At 35.6% G+C, this 14,406-nt stretch overlaps 1 protein-coding gene across 1 annotated transcript; it reads left to right on the forward strand.

Annotated features, from left to right (window-relative positions):
- The first annotated feature begins 281 nt into the window (after positions 1-281).
- Positions 282-8,959, forward strand: LOC146136730 (malonate--CoA ligase ACSF3, mitochondrial-like). Its single transcript, XM_083396243.1, has 10 exons — positions 282-486; positions 2,346-2,557; positions 3,436-3,639; positions 4,402-4,557; positions 4,959-5,115; positions 5,731-5,862; positions 6,273-6,351; positions 7,357-7,499; positions 7,879-8,030; positions 8,571-8,959. The coding sequence occupies exons 1-10, from the start codon at positions 282-284 to the stop codon at positions 8,796-8,798; spliced, it is 1,668 nt and encodes a 555-aa protein (XP_083252369.1). The 3' UTR covers positions 8,799-8,959.
- The last annotated feature ends 5,447 nt before the right edge of the window (positions 8,960-14,406 follow it).

A 14,406-nucleotide genomic window follows, 5' to 3' on the forward strand; every position in this document is an offset into this window, starting at 1 on the left:
GAGCCATTTTTCAAAATTGTTTGATCTTGTACTCTTGATTTGTGTGTATTTATTAGCTTTTAAAAATTTAAAGAGTAAGTAGCTAAATAAAAGTCTGAGTACCCCTGATCTAAATCAACGCCGATATAAAACAGGCTATTTTCCGCTAATGGAGTTTTGTTTAAAATCGCCCCCAATCATTGAAATAAATGTCTTAGAAGTCTATGCAAGGTTATTTCCCATTTGTATCGCAAAAGGTAAACTCCCTAACTTTACAAATTTCCTGCAATAAGAAAACTATTATGTTATTAGCGGTTCGGCAAAAACTTAATCTTTCACCATTCCAAGCAATATGTAAGCAAATATCGTTTAGTGAAACTCGACTTTTATTGCAAAGTCGTCTGTCGTCGTATTTCGTTGGGGAACGTGGCGAAAAAATCGCAATTAAAGATGACATTGGCAGTCATTCTTACAACAAATTACTAGCACTTGGTGTTAGCTTGAAAGGTACTAAAAATACAACTCTATTTTGCACATAATCTTTTCTAAGTGGCGGCAAGACGCTGGTCTAGAACCCTACCACATCGACCATTATTACTTTTGCTTTAATACTTTTTGGCGCGACCCAAAATTGCTAGTACCGAGGTCTCGCGACCCAAATAGTTATAGCTTTGCTAAAAAACAAACTAACTTATTGTGTTTGTATTCATTAAGACAGGTCTATATGTTATGCGGTTTTAAAGAGAAAGGGTTCTGTAACACAACTGAAAAGAAGCCTTGAGTTTTACTACTTTTGATGTGATGTCTCACTCGGATGACAAATATGATTTAGCAACCAATATGGGTTCCAGGGGTTGCAGGCTTGCAGCCAATTCCCCGCCATAACCCCTTTAACCCCCGTCCGCTATTGCGCTTTCTTAGTGCAATAATTACTGGCAAGGTGTGTAATGATTTTTTGGCGCGAATCACTAAAAATGCCCGAAGTCTCATCGCAATCGCTTTAGGAAACTCAACATTATAAGGCTCGCATCTAAGGATTTGGGCAATATAAATTTTAAGACAGAGGTCGACAACCTTTACCAAGTCGCGGACCAGACCAAACTCAGCAAGTTTCGGCGGACCGTATTAAATTTGCAATAATTTTGTTATAAAAACGTGTAGCACTTTAATATAATAGCTCTTAATCAGGGACAAACCCAAATGTTCGACGCAGTGAAAATGAGTCTAGTTACACTACAACAAGGAAGCAACGGGCGTAAAAAAAAAAAAATTGTGCAATTTAATATAGTTAAAACAGAAAAATATTAAGCATGCTGGCCCTGTGTACAGTTTGAGAAATAGTTTGCGGGCAGGATGATTTTCACTGGAGGGCCGGAGACAAGCTGTAACAAATTTAAACCAAAACGCGAAATTTTAATACAAAGACGTTAAATACCCTGCTATGTCCAGCATAACTCAATGCGTTAAGTGCAACCAGATTGCATCTGATTTTAGTTATCACAACTTTTCATTTAAAAAGAGGACGACGCTGGACCACACAAAAAATATATTTCAGTAAACATAAAGATTCGCGTAAAGCTTCATATAATAGCTTGTTTATATCGTTAAAGTTCGTGAAAAACTGCATAACCTGATTAAGCAGTTTATGCTAGGAAAAATTTTAAGAAATATTGAGACAATAATCCTCATTACATATCGCATTAAGCCAAAAAATATTTATTGGATTTAAATTTGCATATTTTAATTTTAAGAGAACAACGTGCTTAGGACGCTTTGGTTACAGAAACGGGATAAAAAAATAAAAGAGAGTTTTTAAAAAACATATACCAAGAAGTAAACCCAGATTGCTGTAAATATATCAGTTTTGTGTGATAATGGTCAAAATAGTGTTGGATTGCAAGCGCTCTTTCCCATCACCTGGATCGAACGAACACTCACGACTTTTTACGGGGCTTAGTGTATATATTTTTGCGTGTCGCGCTCAAAGTAAGATATAATTCAGTGTACTACCGGTAATAGAAACAATTAGAAAACTTCAAATATAGGCCTCTAATAATAAGGCTTTCGCGACCCAAACTGAATAGTCCCGCGACCCAAATTGGGGTCGCGAAACCCGTATTTGCGTACCCCTCATTTAAAGTACGGGTTTGGGTTTGGGTAGGTTAAGCAACATTAATAAATAATAATACTTGACCCACCCAACCATAAGCGACACCTTAATCCAAATTGACTGTTGCTTTAATATTGTTTTAACGCTGTAAGTGGGATTCTAGACCTGCGCCCAAAAAAAATTCTATGTTGCACATAAGCTTTTGTTGGGGGTGGCAATTTAAATAAAAACAACTCACAATATTTATTTTTTGTAGAAAACCTATCGTCCCAGTTTGGAGATTTGAATGGAAAAAGGATTGCAATTTTAACACCGAATAATGCAAGCCATTTGGTGTGCCATTGGTCCACTTGGCTTTCTGGAGCTATATCTGTTCCACTGTGCAACAAACATCCAAAAGCAGAACTAAAATATGTTCTGCAAGACTCAGAAACAAGTGTTATTTTAACAACTCATGACTTTGAAGAGGTGCAAATCATGATAACAATATGGTAGATGTTATGTTAATTCTCGTAATATAAAAAAGTAGCTATTTGACCATGTTCTCTCTTTTACCATTTCACCAATATATATATGATAAGTTATTGCTTTGGGTTAGGTTTAGCGTTTGGGTGGTGGTAGTATTAAATTTATTTTTCTGAGTTTTGCATACTTCGAACGATTGTTTGAAAATTGATTTGAATTAGTCCGTAAGCCGGGTAAATAGCCTCAGGAGATGCCTATACCTGTTAGACCGGATCGCTCTTTTCACTTGCACCCGTTAGTAATTAAATGTCAATTTCAATTCAGGAATAGCCTTTTCCTAATATAAATCTAAACAATCCTTAACAATTTAGAAGCCTTGTGTTTCATACCGAACATATAAAAGCCTTAATTGGTTCAAGCTATATGCTTATATATTATGTGCATCCTACTTTCATTTACATCAATTGTTTATACAAAATATATATTTTGCAATTGCATTATTTAAATGAAATTTTCCTCAATTCAGCAACAGCCCATACATAACATAATCAATAAATTTTGCCATTTCGATTATTGTTACATAAACAACAAAAACATAGAGACTGCTTAAAATACATTTATATATATTGTAGCAAAACTGCTTGCTAAGCAAGATGTAAAAGTTAAAAATAAGAAACTTTTGTATATGAGAATTCTCTTTAAATATTGTAGTGGTATTGGTATTTATAACTTTACACGTTTAAATACTTTTCAGTTAAAAGTGTAGCAATAACAAGCAAATGTGAATTCTGGGTGTATGTTGGTATAACTTTCTTACACATATCTTTAATGCCTACACAACTTTCTACAACACAATCAATTCAATTTACATTTTTTTGTAGACTACTGAAGAACTGTGCAAAGATGTTGGAATTCACCATGTTTCCCTCCCAGAAGGGTTTATGAATGAAAATCGAGTTCTACAAAACAAGGACTTTGATAACAAAACTCCAGAGCTTGATTCAGCGGCGTTAATTATTTACACTAGTGGGACCACTGGGCGACCAAAAGGGGTCTTGTATAAGCACAGGAGCATCAAGGCTCAGGTATGCAAACATGCGCTTCATCAACAAAACTTGAACTTTATCCAAGTCGAAAATATCTTAATACATTAGAAAGGGTTTTAAAATCTTTTTTTGTTTAACTTTAGTATGTAAATGGCAAACTTCAAATCTTCTCAACTCTATAAATTAGGCCAAAGAAATATAATAGACAAAGTAATCAACTGATAATGCACAGCTATGAATGTCTTTGTGTGTTAATTAATACTACTTAATGTAAATTAAAATAGTAAAAAAAAATTGATATGGTAGGAATATTAAAGCCCATATAAAAGTAGGTAACTTTTAAAAGGTTTGAATGCTTACTTTTGTATGTATTCAGAAGTATGTATTCTTTCGGTAATGTGACTTATTTCTGTATGGGTTTGATTATCCTACTACATATTAATAAAGTTTTCAACCATTATGCTCCAAGAAATGATATTCAAAGTAATATAAAATTATAGTAAAAATAAAATAAAATTAAACAATATTAGTCGAAGTTAAAAATTGTAAATATCAAGTATCTTCTTTAACTAAAAACTATTTCACATTTTTTGATTTTTTGCATTTGGAAATTTTTAATATATCTCTTTAATGTGACCTACTTCTATATGGGCTCTTGTTATTCTACTACATCTAACCTAAACCTTCAACCATAATGCTGCAAAAAATGATATTTATGATAAATAATAAAAAGCAAATAATATTAGTCAAAATAAAACATTACAGTATTTTTTGAAAATAAAAACTAGTTCACATTTGTAGGTTGACAAAATGATCAAATCATGGGAATGGAAATCAGACGATGTACTGTTGCACGTTTTGCCTTTGCATCATGTCCATGGTTTAGTCAATAAACTCTTTTGTCCGATTTCAGTTGGTGCCACTGTCATTATGGAGTCTGGGTTTGATGCTCAAAATGTAAGATGCCAACAAAAAAAGTGATTTCAAATCATGGGTTTACTTTAAAACCGTAATAAAACCCTTTATGAGATTTGTGAATATAATTTTATCTATTTTGTTTGTTTGAGGACAAACATATTGGTGTCCGATTGGATTGAGATATTTTTTGTATAAAATATTGCTTTTCAGCCATAATAGTTTAATTATAAATTATTCTTTCTGCAAATATTTTTTTGTTTATAAATGTACTGTCATTTTGGTAATCTATACAGGAAATCTTCATTATTTCCTGTATGAAAAAATATTTGTCGTTTTTCTAATTGGCACAATGTCTGGCAGCAACAGTATATTTATCCCTAGTTTAAATAAGTCCCATGTTCTGAATCACTAATGAAAACCATAATATTACACAAACATAGGCTTGGAAATATCTACTTGGTGAAAATTTGCCCAAAGTGACCGTATTTATGGCCGTGCCAACCATTTATTCAAAACTGATTGAAAACTTTGACAAGAATCTTCTGTCAGTTGAAGATACAAGAGAAAAGTGCAAAAGCATTAGGCTTATGGTTTCAGGTTAGCATATAAACTTTAAGTTTTCTTGATGCTTTCAATTAAAGCACATGAAACATTCCATAACTTTATTTTTACCGATTGTTCATCCATACTTTTGTTTATGCCGTTCTTGTAAATCTAAATAATGATTTTTTTTAGCTAATGTCTCATTTAAAGAAAGTTAACGAGAGATGTGGATGCAGCAGTGTTGTAGTGTCTTAGGTCAATGATTTTACTTAAGTACACTTACTTGACCGTTTTCAAAAGATTTGATCTAATGGATTTGGAAATATGACTTAACTTTCACTGTTATTAAATGACTGACTTAAAGTCGTTTTGGTAAAATTATGTGACTTTAATGACTTGAATTTTATTATAAATTTGAACGTTATTTCAATTTTTTCTGAAAATGATTAGATTGCTGCAGGTCGCTAACTTTTAGTCGAGATATTGCTCACAAACGGACAAGTTTACTAAGTTTAATGCCTAAAAATACATGACTGACACTTAAGTTATTTAAAAATGACTTGTTATTTTTTATTGTCGTTTATTTACCTATATTTTTTAATCTTATACCACATAAATGACCTTTAAAAAAACTTGTAAGCTAAAGGCCAAAGGCATGTTGTGTTTTAGGTTCTGCTGCTTTGCCGTCACCAGTATTTAAGCGTTGGGAAGAAATAACCGGTCATGTACTGTTGGAACGTTACGGAATGACCGAGTTTGGGATGGGCTTAACAAACCCATACGACGGCAAGAGAGTTCCTGGTATACAATGAATTAAAACAACAAATTTTACTGTTTTCTGAAAATTGGTGTTTTATTGGGCTTACTATTGGATTACTGATGTTTTACATCATTGGTCACAAAACCTTTCAAAGGGCTAAATAACTGTAAGGACTGAATATTAAAGGGCAGAGATATAATTTTGTGTTAATAATTTGAATAACGTTAAACAAAGAAAAAATCAAATTATGTTGCTTGGTTACAGCTTTTATTAAAATTCAGTTTTAAGTTTGTATTTGCACTCAACAATATTTTATCCTTACTGTTGAACTTTTCTTTGGACAATATGCCGTCAACTATATCTCTGCTGTTCACATCTGGCATGTGGGATGTAGTTTGTTGACTACTGTGTCAATTCAACCCACAAAAAAACTCTAACTTACATTAAACAGGTGCAGTTGGATTTCCATTTCCGGGAGTTAGTGTGAAGATTGCAGGGACCAGAGAGGACGGTTCAGCGGACTATACCAGGTTTAATATTCTGCATGGTTTAATACTAGCATCCTAAACATAAAAAAAAACAATTTTAGTTAAAACTAATTTTTCTTGCCTAAAAACTATCCCGACAAATGAGGTAAGCAATATTTTATATAATATAGAAAGAAAAAAGAGCCTATAAAGAAGTAAGTAACATTTGGAAACATTTTAAATAACTCTTTAATTTATTTTAACACCTTGGAACCATAATTCTTGTAAATGAAAGCAAGCAGCCAAAACGTTTACCAATTAATATCTCCAGAACTAAAATAGAAATCCATTAGAATTTTTTACACATTATTTAAAGCAACCTAACTTTACCAGCAGTTTTAAATAATTCCTTTATTTGTAACACCTGAAAAATGCTACATAATTCTTGGTAAAGTTAAAAAAGGAAGCAAGCAGCTCAAAAGTTTACCATTTAATATATCTATCTGGAGTAAAACAGATATCCATTAGAAATTTTTAATCAAGTTTTTTTTTAATCTTCATTTACATACTTATGAATGTTAATGTTTTGTCATATTTGGATTTAATAACCAAGCGTGCAGAAAGTGACTTACATATAAGGGTAAACCCTACAAATATTTTTCTTAAAAAGGAACATTGTGTGGGCTTTGGTATGCATTCCATGTATTACTACAACCTTCAGCCATTATGCTCATAAACTTATAAAAATAAAGCTGTGTTCGTAAGTATCACATTTATTCTTTTAAACTGTAGATAAATAGATATTTTACCTAAAATTTAAACCGAAAAACTTCACCTATCACATGAATATTAATATTTTTCAAAATATGAATATATATATTTTTTTTTAGGTCGGATTGCTAGCTGGGTTAGGTTTCTTACAGTAATGTATAAAAAATTCTGATCGGTATCTTATTTACTTCCGGAGATATTACACGGTGAACTTTAGAGCTGCATGTTTCCCTTTGGTCAAAACCTTGGCAAACAACCAAATTTCAAAACATTGCAAAATAAACCTCCCGCGTTTAGTCACGTGGTTATTGCGTCACATAACCAGCTCTCGATCGCCCCTGGCGGCGAGGGAAGGGAGGGAGAACTTTTGATCAAGAGCGACTCGATGTTCGAAGGCTACTGGAAAAAGACGGAAGCGACCGCGGAGAGCTTTGCGGACGGTACAACTCCGCCTTTTTCATTTTTATTTTTGTAAACGAAACAAGGCGGCATTTCGGGCAAACCGTACCATAGAGCAGCAGTTATGTAAACAAGTCATGTCGAAATGGCTTAAGTCCCAGTCAAGTCTTTTGTAAATTAACGTAAGTATAAGTCAATTCATATGTAAAAATAACTTAAGTCCCATTCAAGTCTTTCGTAAGATAACTTGGCGATCAAATCAAAAACAATTTACGTAAAATTGTGTAAAGAGTAATTAAAGAGTAATTTGATAAACCAAAAATTTGGGTAAAAAAAGAAATTTAAATTTGGTAAAAAATACTTTGTTTTTTTAATTGATTTTTAGTGCACTTAAACCATTTACTTTTCAACATTTCACAGGTTGGTTTATCACCGGGGACACGGCAGTGTTCGACCGGGGGGTATTTCGCGTCCTGGGGCGAACCTCTGTTGACGTCATCAAGTCTGGGGGGTACAAGATCAGCGCGTTCGACGTGGAGAGACACCTATTGGAACACCCCTCGATAGACGAGGTATTTATTTAGGAAACTGACTTTTTTGCTGTTAGAAATATACGCGTTCAGTTGGTTCAATAGTTAATCAGTGTTCCTAACCTTCTTGGGGCGACTCAAATAGCGTACTAAGCGTAAGTATAGCAAACCCCACCACCCCCGGAGATACCTGAGCCCTCAAAAAAAATAAATAAATAAATGAAAAAGCGTAAGTATAGCAACGGAGCTTTGACGACCCAGTTATTTTCGTTAAACTCTTTGCAAGCGAACACAGAATAAGATTTTACCACTATTTAATTATTATGAGCCACATGTTCAGTTTGTTTCATTAATTTTCCCGGTTATTTAAAAACTCTCGCTCAGAACCAGCCTCATTAAATTTGAACGATTCGTGCTGCTGCAGCCGGTGACCCAGCCCATGAGAAAGGATCATACATTAAATTCTAGTATAAGATTAATGCAAAACTTGCTGCTGAATCTTTTCTACGAACAATTTTATTGTTGGCTAGTAATCCAGAAATTTATTACGACGATTTTAAAAAAAATAACTGTCCCATTTAGGTCGCTGTCCTCGGAGTGGACGACCCGGTCTGGGGCCAGCGCATTGTAGCCTTGGTGAAGGCTAAATCGCGAAATGACGATCTCCGCGGCGACGCATTAGCGGAATGGTGCCGCGAAAGGATTCCGCACTATTCCATTCCTGCAGAATTCCGCCTTTTGCCCGAAATCCCACGCAATGTTATGGGAAAAGTCAACAAGAAGAAATTACTGCGAAAATTTTTTCCGTAGTTTGTTTTTTTGTTGTCGCGTTTTCTATGAAAAGCAATTCTTTTTTAGGAAAATGTTTTAATTTTTAGGATTTATTTTCGTAATAATTTAAAAGCGTTTTCTGCAATATTATTTATTTTATAGGAGTTTGTCTCTTTAACAATTTTTAAAGTTCACACCATAGTGTGTTGTTTGGTGTTTTAAGCAATATAAATTATTATTTTAATGTGATGTTTTAATTTTAGGAGTGTTTTTTGAAATATTTTTAATTTATTGAAGTGTTTTTCGTAAACTAGGTCAAAGTTCAAACTATATAGGCAGTTTTGTATTGAAACTACTTGACTTAAGTGATATGATAAATGACTTGACCTGAACTTGAGTCATTTATCCTACGCTTTTACTCAGTTATTTTTTGACTTTAATCTTCTTTAATTTAAATACTTTAATTAAATACATTGCAGTACCACTGGATTATTTACGTCAAATAATAATTGTAAAATAATTTACTTGCTGTTTCTTTATTCGTGTTTATGATGTCAAAATTAGCGATTTTGTGCGTTGGTGCCAATAGCGTGGCTTGAACTTGATTTGTTATGAATTTGGGTTGGGCTTGACTTGATTTGTACTTATCTTATACGACAACACTGGTAGTAGGCTACGTTTATAGTTTTCTATTTTCTTACAATCTTTTGACCTTGTGTTCCTAAGGCACATTTCAGTTTGAAATTTTACCTCAATATGCAATGAAATTTTACAATATTTTACCTCGCGTGGCCTGGCGCACTACACATACTAAAAATAAAAGATCGATAAGGAGCTTAACTATTCTTGAGTACTCGGCACATAAAACATGAATATTCAAAAAAGTTCAATATGAAACTGTATATTTCAACCGGTAAAACATGACCATCGTGCTATCTGAACTCCAAGAAGTCGAAACTAAACAAACTGTCGTTGCATTTCAAAGAGCATACTGTCAGGTCGCTTATAGATTTATTGTACATTCAAGTAATTCAGAATAGTTCGCTTACAATAAAATAGCTTACAGCGCAGTATAAACACGTGTTGTCGTGCATCGTTGACTGTTTTCAATAGATTTCGGATACGACTAACGTTGTTTTTATTAATAAAATAAATAGAGAAAAAACGAACAAGAAAAACAAATCAAAATAGTAAAGCTCTCAAGCAGCTAACGGCCATTTACTTTTGTGTTTTGTCATACTTCCTCTTTTTAAAGCCGAATATCGCTCGGAAGTTCGCACAGGTAATAACATCATGAGAATAAAAAGGACACAAATTCACAAATGTTTTGCACGGTTCATTTTTGTGCACTTCAAAGAGTAATTGCCCGCGGGAAAAAACACACGATATTCGTAGTTTAGTACTAACCACGCACTCACGTTTTCCCAGTATAGACACGTAACAGGACACAAATAAAACAAGTGGTACAGGGTTTTCGTGGCCTTTTTGCAAAAAGTGCATTGGTTAGATTTGGTTTTACCAAACGAATAAAGGGTGTCATTTGTAACAATTGCGCCCAAGTTAAACTTTATCTGAAAGCTTCTTAGTTTGTTTTCGATTGTTGAATTGTAGAGGTTGCGGTAAATTTTTTCCCATGGCAGACGTGCACTCCCGCAAATTACGGTCCGGTTCCATTCTAATTCAGCTTTTGAAGGAAAGAGGATTGTTGTTTGTATTTTTTCGTAAACCGATTTGGTGGAGTTATACTGCTGGATAAAAACTTTTAATGATTGGGTTCTATACGATCGGGACGTTGTTGCGCTATTCGAATCCCAGTCTTCTGGGAGACTCGATATTAATTTTATAAATTGAACAAAATCTGTGTTGTTAGGAGTAAAGTTAAATCTATTTACCAATGCCTCATATTCTTTCAATAAATCCTGGTGAAAAATTATATTGGAATCTATGTGATGGCATGAAAAAAACATCTGAGTGGTACTTTACTTTTTTTGTTTAGCCAAAGCGGACGGCTGTTTGACTTTGTATCTATGATTTCCAGGAGTTGTTTGCACGCCGTTATTGCGCAACGTAAAGTTCGCATGGGGAGTATATGCCTTGTAATTGCATTGTTTGTTCCTATGTTCCCATTAAGAAGCGCTTCCAATCTGTTACCTTGGATAAAGGGGCCTTCGATTTGTTTCCAATCCGCTTCCGCGTTTTCGTCGAGTAGTGTATAGATCCATTTTGTATGTAAGGCTAACAAGTAATTATCTATATTGATCAAACCTGTCCCGAGTGTCCCCCAATTTGCAATTTTCGCACTCAAAGTCTCTCTTTTTTTCAGCTATATTAACACCTAATTTTCAAACTTTCTCGCTAATTCCAACTTTGTGTCGTCACAACTTTTGGAGATATTCCCCAAAACCAATCCAGCGCGCCAATTTCGCCCAGGTGTCAAAGGCCTTGAACATATCTAAGGACAGTATTGCGCCAAGTATATTGTAATGGTCGGCGCAGTCGATGATATCGAACAAAAGACGAATATTAGTGCCTAGGTATCGTTTCGGGATAAAACCATTTTGCGCAGGCGAGATAATGTCGTTTAGTATACTTCGGACTCGGGTGTTAACTACTTTTGAAGCAATTTTGTAGTCTACATTTAATAGCGTTATTGGTCTAAAATTTCCGGTTTAAGATGGTCTTTAATAGCTTTTGGAAGTAAAGTTACTACTGCTTCGGACTGCGAAGGTGACAGTCTACCCGTATTTACAGTATGTCGCCAAGCTGCCATATAGAGGCATTTGATATTGTCCCAAAATGTTATATATGTTATATAGAACTCTGCTGGAAAACCGTCTAGCCCAAGGGATTTATTTTTACCCATGTTGCAGAGAGCAGTGAAGAATTCCGCTTCTGTTGTTTCCGCTTCTAATATTTTTGATTGTTCTGCCTTAATTTTGGGGGGATCTAGTTTTTTTAATTTTAAAGCGATGGAGGTTTTGTTCAATAAATTTCCGTTTTGTTTATGGAGTTGCTTGTAAAATCCGACTAGGCCGTCCAAAATGTTGTTTTGGTCAGTTATCATTTGATTGTCGACCAACAGTCTGTTAATACCTTCTTTTCGCAATGTCTTTTTTCTAAGTTTAAAAAGTATTTTGCATTTTTCTCACCCTCCTCGGCCCAGCGAGCCCTACTTCGCGTTACGGCGCTTTTGGTTTGGCGCAGCATCAGTTGGTCAAGTTCCGATTTAAGTTTGGACAATTTTTCGTGCAAGGGGCTTAATTCTGTTTTAGAATGTTTTTAAATAGCGTCTTGCGTCTCCCCAATCAGTTTTTCCAAATCGCTTTGCTTAATATTTGACCTTCGTTTTAGTTCGGCCGAGTATCTTATAGTTTCTCCCCGAACCGCTGCTTTCAAGGCGTCCCACCTAACGTGAGGATCGGTTTCGCCTATATGGTTTTCTGCTTTATAATAAGTGATTAGAGATTACCTTTCTTATTTTTTCCTTGTAATGCTGGTCATTTAATAGTGTTGTATTAAATTTCCAGTAGCCTCTGCCGCGTGGTGCTGGGTTAATGTCAGTTCCTAGAGTTACCACATTGTGGTCGGACATTATGCCGGGAGCTACGTCTACACTTGTAACGTTTTCGACAAGAGTTCTGCCAATTAAAAAAAATCTAAACGCGATGATGCCGCTGGTAGTTTTTGAATTCTTGAGAACTTTTTAACAGTTGGAAATTTGTGGCGAAAAATGTCTGTAAGTTTGTATTATGTCATGTATTGCAAAAGGCTTTCTCTTGCCTTTCGGTTACGATGTTTTTTACTTCCGTTTTGGTCTAGGACATTGTCCAGAACTATAGATTAAAGTCGCCTTCCATGATTACCGGGGCATCGGAAAAGCTGTCAAGTACAGCGAATAAATTGGCAAAAAATTCTGGATCGTCCTTATTCGGCGCGTAAACGTTAACAATTACTATTGGGTTGCATTTATTGCAATATTAACCATTAAGTATCGACCTTCTTGGTCTACCTGTGTGCCTGAGATGGTATAAGACAGTTTTTTGTCAATTAGTATGGCCACCCCTCTACTGCTTGAGGTGCCGTGCGCCCAAAAAGCTTCCCCGCCCCATTCCATACCCCATAACTTTTCGTGCTTAGCACTACTGTGGGTTTCCTGCAAAAAGGCGACGTGACACTTTTTACGAAGTAAAAAATTAAAAATCGACTTTCTTTTCATCGCAATGTTTAAACCTCGAACGTTGTGTGAAACAATATTCAAAGATATTAAAATAATATTTAAACGCGTTTAACACCAATATCAATGTCCCACTCGTACTCCATGCCACAATCACATCTAAACGCTTTATTGGGACCCATAAGACAGGAATGCTTCTTCCCGCAATTACAGTTGCGTAGGGTATTACTGCGCGCTTTACACATCGTTACCTTGGGTAGCGGGTTAACAGTAAAACAATTACAGACAACAGAGTACCTCTGGCATTGTATGCACTTAAGCGCATCTTCCTTCGTCTTGTATTGTGGCTTGAGCTCCTCGCAGCACGGCATTCGTCACAATATCCCTTCGCATGAAGGACATTGACATGTTTCTTTACCCTCTTCTACCACAAATAACTCGTGCGTGCAGCATTTCATTGCTACGGAATACTTGTTGGAACAACTCCAGCAAACTTAAGTTTTAGATTGAGCCGAAACCTAAGCTTCAGCTTGGCAGTCAGGGCATGTCAGCGAGATTCTGGTCGCACAAAGGCTTATAGATTTGCTGTTAGGAAGCTCGTCCGGGCTTCGTTGCAGCCTTTTCCTTGACCAGTTGTTGAGAAGCTTCGGTGTACTTGACTTGATGTTGGCGTTGGATTCAGAGTTGAAGTCCGGGGAGTCCTTATCAGCATCGTTTAGAATGCTGCTTACGGCTGTTGTAGAGTGTGGATCGTTATCAGCGTTGTTAGCGCCAGCGCTAGATTGGGGTGCAACTGCCTTATCGGCTGTCGGTCCGTATACTTTGTTTTGCTCGGGCTCTTCTTGTCTTTTCACTAGCCGAGGAAAATCTTTTTGACATTTTTTTCGACGTCCGTTGAATTCATTGTCAAGATTCTCATTCCGGCTAGCAACCCAACCTTGTCCTTACCGTTTGTTACCTTTTCAACTTTTCCATATTTTGCCGATATTTCCAGCTTAATTCGTGTAAATTTCGTGTAAAAATACATTTTGTCTATTGGTGCAAGTTATGTCGACGTTTTGGCCTCGCATTTCTGCAATCCCAACCAATTTCTTCAGCGGATAATCCATACTTTTTATAAGATTCAGAATTTCGTCTCTTTTCAACTGATTTACTGTCCTCATACTAAGGAATTCGGCCTCTTAAAGCTGGCCGCATTTTTATTCACTGCCTGAGCGTAACTTGCTCTGCTTGTCATTTTTCGCTCCGCACTCCACGAGCGCTAGACTGGAATGAGGATTTGAATAACGTTGCAGTAAAAGAGGATGCGTTGGGGATTAACTCGCCAGTTAACGAGCAGGATGCATGGGAAAGGAAATTCGGAGAACGTTTACAGACCCTTAGCACACGCACAACGAACACAGTAAATGACAAATGCAGACGCTGGGTCCTCTACAAAACCACCCAAAATACCCCTCCATCGAACTTTGTACT

This window comes from Ascidiella aspersa, chromosome 8 (assembly GCF_963924565.1).
Source record: "Ascidiella aspersa chromosome 8, kaAscAspe10.2, whole genome shotgun sequence".
NCBI lineage: Eukaryota > Metazoa > Chordata > Ascidiacea > Phlebobranchia > Ascidiidae > Ascidiella > Ascidiella aspersa.